General features: G+C 39.5%; 1 protein-coding gene across 1 annotated transcript in view; it reads left to right on the forward strand.

Annotated features, from left to right (window-relative positions):
* Nucleotides 1-5,420, forward strand: part of RBP1 (retinol binding protein 1) — a 375,231-nt gene extending 369,811 nt beyond the window's left edge. Inside the window, exon 3 of the mRNA XM_044070745.1 lies at nt 5,313-5,420. Coding sequence (XP_043926680.1) covers nt 5,313-5,420 — 108 coding nt within the window. The remainder of the gene's footprint in view (nt 1-5,312) is intronic.
* The last annotated feature ends 5,464 nt before the right edge of the window (nt 5,421-10,884 follow it).

Raw genomic sequence — 10,884 nt, forward strand, 5'->3', positions numbered from 1 at the left:
CAAGGTCTAGATAGGCTGTGTGGACCATCTTACCCTTGTCCATGGCTCTGGAGACTGATTCAAAGAAGTCAATCAGATTCAGGAGACAAGCTCGGCCCTTCACAAACCCAAACTGGGTGGGGTCCAGTGTTTTAAGGTTGCCAATGTCTTTGTTTATAAGTTCCATGATAATACACTCCATGGCCTTGCAGATAAGGCTTGTCAGACTGATGGGACGGTAGTTTCCGGGATCCAAGGTGGATCCCCCCTTGTGGATTGGGATAACTGTAGTTCTGCGCCACTCATTGGGCACGAAACCTGAGGTGAGGCTATGATTAAACATGACACTTAGGTGAGGTGCCAGTTCATATTGTAGTTCATGTAGTACACAGCCCGGGATGTCATCTGGTCCCATGGATGCTGTATTCTTGGCTTTAGAGAGTGCGTTTTGTACCTGTGTGGCCGTTATTACTGGAATTTGGCAATCTTCCAGTATTGAGATGGGCCATTTAGGGGTGAGAGGGGGGTGAAGTTGGCACTGAATCGATCTGCCAGGATATTGGCAATATCCTTTGGATCAGTATATTTAATGCCATTCTGTTTTAGCTCAGAGCAGATCTGAGCATTGCCATTTAGATTCTTGACATAGTTATGGAATGTTTTGTGGTTGTCTTTGGAATCTTTGGCAATTTTATTTTCGTAACTAGCTTTGGAGGATTTTATGAGGCATCTCAGTTTCTTACTGAGGCTAGTAAGGGAGTTTTTTGCATCCTGGGAGTTTCCTCTTTTCTGCAAAAGTTTCTTCCTTTTGTTGTAAAGTTTGTTTATGGCAGGGGACCACCAGATTGGCTTCCTTTTTTTGGATGAGAGCATTTTGGTTCTATTTGGGATGGCACGATTCATGCATGAGTGGATGTGCTCGTACAGTGCCTTAGTGTAGGATTCAGCAGTTGAACTTTCAGTTCCTGTCTGCATGGGTGTCATGAAGTTTGTCACTTCTGACTTGAGTAGCATGAAGTTAGCTTTGGAGAAGTTTTTTATGGTGGTTTCTTTACTGGGGGTTGGGGTGGGATGTGGATGTTAAGGGTGATTAGCTTATGGTCAGACCTGACTAACGAGGGGGTGACCATAGGTATGGAGCATTGATTTCCCATGTTGGTAATGACCAGGTCTAGGATATTGGAGCCCCTGGTGGGACTATGGATTAGTTGATCCAGGGCATTGGAATTTATGAATTCCAAGAACCATTGCGCAAAGGTGTTGGGACATGAGTAGTTTTCCCAGTTAATGGCAGGGTAGTTAAAATCACCCAGTATTAGGGTGTTTGGTTCTATCTTAATATTTTCCAGTATGTTTAGAAAGGTGTAGTGAGAATCTTGGGGTATGATGGGGGATCTGTAGCAAGCTACAATTTGGATTGCAGTCTTACCAAGTGTTAGTTGCACTTGGAGAATTTCAGACACATTGTGTTGGCCAACTAGCCTGGTGGTGTGAATATCCTTGGTGAATATTGACACTCCTCCACCTTCAGTGTTTCGGTCCTGGTTTGGTGGCCGAAAAGTGAGGTAAGAGTTGTAGGCTGGTATTGCAGGGGTGCTCTCTGGAGCCTTGAACCAGGTCTCAGTTACTGCACAGATATCAATGTTCTCCATTTTTAGGAGTGCCTCGAGAGAGTGCATTTTGAGGTTTAGACTTCTAGCATTGAGTAGCATTACCTTCAGATTTTGCATGCTTGTACCTGTTACGGTGGTGGTTTTGTCCTTTGAAGTTTGCCTAAAAAGGCACTATAGGGGTGGCAAGAGCCTTAGCCAGTAACCTGAATCCCAGGGGCGACAGGTGCAGACCATCTCTGGCAAAGCATCGTGGTCTGTCAATCATGTCATCCCAGGCAGACAGATACTGGATTCCCTTTGAATGACACCATAAGCTTAGCCAATTGTTGAAGTCAATCATTTTATCCTTATATTGTGGTATCATTCTGGGCGAAGGCAGGATGCTACTCAGGGCTAGGGTCATACCTGCCTGGGCCACATGATCCAAGAGCTCTTCCATGTCTCTTTTCATGTAGTCCAGGGAGGTACATCTCAAGTCATTCACTCCAACATGGACAATGACAGAGTCATATTTGTACTTGTTGTGGAGTGACTTGAGTGCATGCGTTATGTGGCAGATCCTGGCACCCGACAGGCAGCTGACTGTAATTTTCTCCTTATTCAACCTGGTGAGAGGGACATCAGTGTGCCGGACTATAGAGTCACCTATGACTAAAGTGTTAGGTACATTGTCTTGCCTTAGGGGCTGTTGCTAGTTGGCACACTGGTGTTGTGAACTATGTGACACATTGGTTGTGATTGGTGTTTGTTTGCGTTTCAGCTTCAGAGGTCTTTGCTGCTTGGGCAGGTTACAGTTAAGGGCCTCTGCATATGTGGATTTAGTGTTGCTGTATGTGGGTGTTGGTGGTGAGGGTTTAGAATGGCTATGTGTTGCTTGAGGTGTAGTGTGGGTGTTAACCTTCTCCTCTTGACTATTTAGCACAATCTTGGGTGGAGAGAGCTTTGCTTCCATTTTGGCTATGTAAGTGCATCTCTCACAGGTTGTAGTGTTGGGTGGTAGGAGGAGAGGGTTGTCTGTGTACATGAGGCAATTGCTGCATTGCCCCAGTATGCCCAGATTCACCAGGTGGACAGGAGAAATCACCGGAAGCTGACCCTTGGACATGCCTGGTTTGGGGCTTTTTTTTTTCTTTGTAAAGTATAGGAGCTGTTTCCTTAGCAAGGTACTTTGCAATTATAGGCTGTTTAGTGCCTACTATTAATTTCTCCTTGTTAACAAGGAGAGTTCAGTGTTTGTATGAGTTTAAGGCTTCCTAGTGCTTTCCAGCAGGTATTAGAGAAAGTGCTAGTCACAGGGATGCTTAAAGGTAAGATTGAAAAGAATGCACTCTGCAGTGTGCACCAGAGAAGTCAGATGTGAAAGTAGGTAACTTGAGTTTTACCTGTTTAAAAAGTTAAGGTTTAGTGGAGAGTTACTATTTTTAAAACAGCAAGATGGATTGAAAGGGGTGGTCACTTTTGTATTTTGGTACTGTGAAATACTGTAGGATGGCCAATAAATTTAAATAATTGAAGGGGTGGGATTTCAAAAATGATGATTTTGTGATTACTCACATAAGCCAGTGAAAGTAGAGAGAAATGAGATATATGGTCAGATTAACATAAGAGGCGGGCAACTAGAAAGACAGTGGTATTTAACAAGACAACTTAAATGGGTGGGAGGGCGGGAAAAATTCTGCCTGACTCAGAACAGAGAGAGCTGTGGTCTCTTTTGAAGTTTTAATATGCTGTTAAAACAGAATGCAAGCAAAACACAAGGTAAAGAAAACAAACTACAGTATTCAAAATATAGAAAGGCAATACAGTAATACAAAAAATAAAAGCAAACTAACCTTTCCTTCACAGCAAAGTGTAGCAGAGTCTGGATGAGCCTTTCTGGTAAAGGGATCTGGGTGTCGCCACAGCGGAACTCCGGTCTGCTAATGATTGGCAGTAGATTTTTATGTGCCGAGTTGCCAGCTCTGATGTACAACCTTCAACAAAGTTACGCCCATTCACGCATATCTCCACACAGAAGACGCTTTAGCTGAGAATCGAACAGGACAATGTCTTACTGTGAGATCAGAATATGACTAGGAGATAGAGGAGCTATAGGAATATGATAACAGTGCACAAGAGCATGTCAGAAAGATGCTAAGAGGTCAGCCTGAATAGGGAGAAAATAAGTAAAGAAGAAGGCATGCGCAGAATTTTATAGGTATTAACTGTCTGGCTCTCCAAATGTAATTTTTCACTGAGAAGGTTGTGGACCCATGAAATGTGCTACCAAAATATGTAGTAGAGGAGGAATCCACAGAGATGTTAAAAAAGGTAAGTGACAGGTGTAAATGGAAAAAGAAAGCTGGAATAATGGAGATTTATAGTGTTAAATGCACATAGTGATAGACTGCGATGTTTTGTTGTCTCATTCGATCATTCCACTGTCAAGCAATGTAATGTAGTATAATCTAAAAAAAAAAACCCAACCAAATAAAACACTACACAGTACTCTATAAGGAGGAGGCACAATCCCTTTGCAAAAAAAAAAAAAAAAAAGTTTACCACATTATGCCTTTCTGGAAAGGCTATAGGTATTTATATTGCTGTATGTTAGATGTCAGAAAATGTAGCTCCACTGCATTGACATTTAACATGTTTTGCTCAGAGAGTTATGTTTGTGTGATTGTGACTCACTGAAAAGCCAGGTTCACCTGTATTAAGCATCTTATGATATGTATTTCAAATCAAATGAGCTCTAACTTTCCATGGTAACCCTCAGTGATGAAACACAGAATGCATGCATAGTTGTCAGTCTTCATAAAAATAGAGTATGTTAAGGCTCTTGGTTGGAAACTTACCTATACCTTCATTCAAATATGCATTTGAAAGGTAGTACACTACCACTGGTATAACCATAATATATACCTTTTTGTCCAAATCATTTATTTTATGCAATGAGAAGCAATCTAATATATATATATATATTTTTTTTACAAAAGCGCTGGCATTGTTGAAGTTACAAGATTAGAATGCTAGGCTTGTTAATGTTTTTTTTCTGGTAAGGAAAAGAAATGGTATGCTGTCCAGAAGCATGCACTGTCTAGGGTGAGCAGTTGAGAAAGGGGGGATATTACTCTAGTGGTTGGTGCACAATTCCAAAAAATGCTGGGTATGTCCCTCCACCCTAAAGGGGAGATGTTAGTTAAACTCATTTTTAATTTTAGGAAGATTAATATCACCTAATGACAATTAGACATTTACTGTCTTTATTGCAGATAAAGGTAGCATTTGTAAACACTTTCTAAATAATTTGATTGCTTTGTTGTTTTTAGCTTCAGGCCTCAATAAACTGGAACTAATAGGCAATGTTGTTATGGTTCCAAGGATAGCCTTAGCGAATACCCTTCCATATGTAATCTTCTCAATAGATATTTGTATCTTCTGTCATCTCCTACTTCTCAAAGAGTTTTATGTTTTCTTTAATTAAGAAGGTGGCACTTCCACCATTTAATTTTTGCCTTAAACAAGAGACCATTTTATAATTCTACAATTTAAATTCATATACATATCCCTTTATCCATATTTAGGTTATGGCACCAAAGTCAACAGGCTCCTTAAGGTCACGTAAGAGTGAAAGACTTCCCTTGATCTGGAGTATGGGGTTACAAAAACAAAATGCCTACTTTGTTTAAAATATTATTATACAAGGTCCCTGATGATATTTTTTGTCATTTGTTTCAGACAACAGTGAACTGGGAAGGCAATAAACTCTCTTGTGTACAAAAGGGAGAAAAGCCAGGTCGTGGATGGACACAATGGGTAGAAGGAGATGAACTTCATTTGGTATGACCTCTACAAGTAATTAATTATTTTATTTAAGATACTGTATAATGTGCTTAACCAGTAATATTTTATTTCACAAACAGTATACTTAAAGATTGAAGTAAAGAGAGCAAAGTTGAACGCTAAGCAGTTTTTGCACAGCTGCATTATTTTTATAGTAATCTTTTCAAGTAAAAACTGATAATACAATGTAACTTAAAATGAAAAAATATTTATTTATTTATTTATTTATTTATTTACATTTGTTGACCGGGAGAGTCCGACTGGGCATAGGTCTATTTTCAGCAGAGGCCTGGGGAGAAAAGCTCCACATTAAGTATTACTTGCATTATACAGTTAAAAAAACATAGCATTTAAATATAGACATTAGTCCAGCTGAGGGCGTAAGACAAGAATAAAACATAGATATAAAACAGCTGTAAAATATGGTGACATATACTAAACATGGTTACAAATGTAGTTGAGATTCATCAGTGAACAATTGATACAATCTGTTTTTGAGATACATAACAGCCATTAGCAGTTATTGCTACAAGAAGTTATTATTATGTGGTAAGTAGCTGGGAACATGAGTAGCCAAGCTTCCTAAGAGTAGGTTGTTGATAGGGGACCGAGAGAGGTAGTGGGTGGGTGGAGTGGAGGGGGGGTTGCAAGGGCATATCTGGCAAGTTTTTAAGTGTGATTTTAGTAAGGACTTACTTTACTTATTTACTTACTAACTGGCTGGCCCTTTTCTTATTTATTGCACAGCTCACAAAAAAATTAATATATAGATTTTCTTTCAGATTTTATTAGAACATGACCTGAGAATCACAAACCTCTTTTTTCTGCATCTGTGTATTGTGCCATTTGGACATAATATTACAATACCTCTCTGTCACTCGTCTAGTCCGGATGAGGTAGACGAACAGTGTGGGTTCTGCTCAAACAACTTTATTATGTACAAACACATTAGAAATTAAGCTAAATAACTTTAACATATATACAAACTAGTTGTCTCATACATAGATGTTCACACTCTGGCTGTACTCACAAAACGGCACTGAAGCTAGCACATGCTTGCTGTTTATATGCATGTTCAGGTCTTAGAAATGCTTCTTAAAGGTACAACACACCTGTTATTCTACATCCTCCCTCTTTGAGAAATGAGTCATGCAATACTGATGACATTGACTGACATGTAATTTATACAAAATCATTTTCATCATGCAAGTATACAGAACTGATTAATATATACAACTAGATCCAGGTTGCTGTGTATTTCACACAGAGTCTGGAAATAAGACCAAAATCATGTGATATTGAGAGTGGAATTAGGTTTAGCAACTGGGATTGTCTCTGCTGAATATTCAACCTCAGGGACATCAGGAACATTATCAGAAATGGTAGCAGAAATCAAGACACATTCTGGAACAGGAACATTGTCTGAATCGCTCTGAGATTTAGAGTCTGGATCACAGGAACAATGCAGCAATATCAGTCCTGATACAGGAAGAAGATGTCTGTGATTTCTCCTTAATCCACACCCTCAGATTTCACAAAATAGGATCTCAGCTCTGCACATACACTTGTTACTTGACCACTCCGGTCAAAAACATTCACAGTTTGTATCCTCGCTGTCTCTCCTTCTTTCAAAGGACAATGAAATCTACTCAATTTATCATAACTGGACTTCTGCAAAGAACACTTTCTAAATAATAGGGCTTTGTTGTTTTTAGCTTCAGGCCTCAGTAAACTGGAACTAATAGGCAATGTTATTCTGGTTTGCCTGGATAGAAGTCTGAGTAGGTGAGCCAAGTATATCATCATGGGGTATTTTTCTGAGATTGAGTAAATTCAAAAAGACATCGGTATTATCATGCTTTGACTTGTCAAGGAATTACTTTGTACTCTGTATTGCATGTTCAGCTAGTCCATTTGACTGTGGATATTCTGGACTACGAGTAACATGAACAAAGTCCTATTCTCTTGCAAATTTCTGAAACAAAACAGCTGACTGGTAAATTGGGTACCATTGTCAGAGATAAGCTTTTGTGAACCTGGATGCCAGACAGTATGGCACTGAATGACTAACACTGGCTCACATATCCCAGGGGGTGTTAAGAGGCTAAGTTGGCTACAGTAAGGATACCCAGCACAGCCTTGGTGAGGGAGTAGAGTATATTTGCTAGAACATGCGCATAGTCTGCTAAACATGGCAAGTACAGGTAGGCCACACACACACACACACACACACACACACACACACACACACACACACACACACACACACACACACACACACACCTACACCCTCACTCACCATTGACTAGTACTGCAGGCCCCACATCATTAGCAAATAGTAAGGGAATGAAAGGTCTAGTCAATTGGCAGAGAGGTGCTGAAAGTCAAAAGGTATAGATAGGAGAAAAAATGTAGGAAAATATTTGTAACGTTCCTCTAAAAATTTTAAATAATTTTACCTCAGAAACACTGAGCCAGTCCAGAAACATCATTTTTAGATATAGAAAATTATAAAAGGAAGTCCTACTAAAATATAAGACACATTGTACTAATTCGTGAAAAACTGGAAAGTTCTGTTGATTTTGTGGCACCATGATATTACTCACTAGGGCTATCAGCTGCAGTGCTGTGTTACACTGTGGGTAGCAGGTGAGAAAAGCTCAAACCACTTCAAAAACCTTGCGTTTTAAAAGGCAAAACAACTTCTGCCAATCACTAAGCAACTCTACTTTGAATACAGTTTCCAAGGAATCATTATTCTCTTCATTTGCTAGATAAGCCCTAAAGGAGCTGGAAAATGGCAGTTATAATTCAAATAGTTCAGTCATGTTAAGTCTGCTTAAGTGAAATGTGAGTTTACTGACCCATCTATCTGAAGAAATGATATTACACCAACGAATGAATACTAAAATTCCCATTTATGATGGCAAGACAGAATATAGCTTAGCATCATCTAGCCCCAACATTTCCAAAGCTGAAACTCTAGGCCCTAGAGTCCAGGGATTTAGATGCTCTGCTACAAAGCTTGTATAACATCTACCCTGTTCCACTTTACTCCCATCCTATCCACCACAGCAGCAGAGTGAGCCTACTCACCACATGAATCAGTGCTAACAACATATTTTCCCTAAAACTGTGAATAACTGACTATTGTTTACAGCTTGTATAGCCCTTAGACGTTCCGTGGTCCATCACTATGAAGGAACAAAGCAAATTAGTTGAAGTCAAAAAGAAGTAAACTCCAGAAAGGTTTATTGCATAAATGACGGTGATTATAATAATTATGCCTGAAGTCTTCAGACCATAGTACTCATCTTTGTGGTAACATTTTCTTTAAGTAAACACACAGGATGAAGCATTACATTGAACTGCAATATGTTTGATGTTTAGCAGGCTGTGAGGCAGGCATCTGGGCAGAACCTGTGCAGTTGAGGGGTATGGCCATACAGCTCTTTCATAATACAGGGGGTGTGTGACAGCACCTGTCACACAGCCCCTGCATTGCTTCCTATTGGGATAGCTACTTTCAGTGTCCATGGGCACTGAAAGCACTTACAAAGTGCCGTACGGCACTTTGACAATGCAGGGGGTGCGTGACAGTACCCGTCACACATCCCCTACATTGCTACCTATCCAGACTTCCTGCTTTCAGTGTCATACTGAAAGCACTTGCAAAGTGCCATATGGCACTTTGATAATGCAGGGGGTATGTGACAGTACCTGTCACATACCCCTGCATTTATTTCAGGATTTCCTAGCTATTTCAGTGTCCACAGACACTGTTTTGCTATTTTAATTGCTTTCAATGTCCGCAGACACTGAAATGCATTTAAAAAGTGCTATATGGCACTTTCTGAGTGCAGGGGGTGTGTTAGATGTGTGTGCACTACTTAAACATGCCCCCTGCACTCAGTAGTGTTCATGACCTCTTAGCCTTAGCAGTAGCACGCTTTCATGAATATGCAAGGCGTGCTGCTGTTAAAGCTAAGCAGAAACGGACATGGTTCACTCCATGTAGGAATAGCACTATTCATGCATGGAGCTTATTGAATCCCGGGGTTAGTATCCCTACAGACCCCCCACCTAAATCAGAAACTAACACAACACAGTATACAGATATTAGTGAATGCTGACTACATCCTACATCAATCGCTAAAACAGATAAGAATTAGAAAACTGAAATAAACAATCTGTAGTCACTATGAGGCATTACCTATGTAGTCAATGTCCTAAAACTCTGAGAAAATTATCCTTTACATGTATGAATGGAGTCCACTGAATCAAAAAGTTCTGTGAAGTTTTCATTCTAAGTTCAACTTTATGCTTAGTGTAATAATTCTGACCTGCTATGCTACAACACTTTGATGATAATAGGGACATTGAAGTTTCCATTTACATGTAATGGCTACCTTAGCAGCTACCAACACTATTTGAACTGGCTGCCTTAGCATCCTCCTCATCAAGAACATGAAAGATGCTTAAAGAATGCAAGAAAGTAAAATCCTCCCCAAGAAGCAGCCGACTATCCTGCTTCAGATCCAGTCAGTATACCCAGAGAACTGAGTAGTCCCAGATATACACCTATCACCGTTATTTTAGGGCTAAAAACAGTTTGTGGAAGTCAATGGAACAGGAAGCTATAGATCACCAAGCCCCTGTTATTCATGGCTGAAGGGACCCACTGGTCATCCCACTGTAGTATGAAGGGCTGCAGGAAACAGCCCTTGGTGAACTGCACGATGAACCACTGATAGCATAAAAAATAACAAAGTATAATGTTTACATTTCACTTTACCACAATGCAAGTAAAACAATGTCCATTGGTCAGGTGGAGCATAGCATAAAGCAGCATGTTCAAATTAAGTTTGTGCAATGTCTAGTGATGTCAAGTCTGGGATGCCATATACTTTATCAAACACTCATTTTATGTAAGCACAAATAATTGAAAAAGTGATTTAATACACATTCAGTCTAATCATTGCTTACGCTACACTACTATGCCCACATACAACAGTGACTTTAAGAAAAGCTTATAGACTTTTAGGCAAGTCGGATGTGAATGACAGGGACAAAGCTTCCCCAACCAATGCAACTTAGTTTGGTTAGTTAGGTTTTAAGTAGTGTGTTTCTGTCTCTTTACATATTTTATGGTAGATTTAGATAAGATGCACATATCTTTTCTTTTTTTTTTTTTTTGATCAGTTGAAGACTAAGCAAACTTTAGCTCAATAAATACACAAGCCAAATGTATCACCATCAATATTGCAAAATCATTTTCCAAGAATACATTCAATCAGATTTTATGCCCTTCACCATGATAAAAACATATTTACTAATGATAACAAGTATTAGTAAATGCACTGTAAATCTTTCAATACTTCTAACTTAACTTAATTTTGCTTTCCAAATTTAGATTAGCTTATACTAACAAACACTGACAGATTTTCTCAACAGTTAACATTTCTGC

This window comes from Protopterus annectens, chromosome 4.part1 (genome assembly GCF_019279795.1).
Source record: "Protopterus annectens isolate FY-2018-M chromosome 4.part1, PAN1.0, whole genome shotgun sequence".
Taxonomy (NCBI): domain Eukaryota; kingdom Metazoa; phylum Chordata; order Ceratodontiformes; family Protopteridae; genus Protopterus; species Protopterus annectens.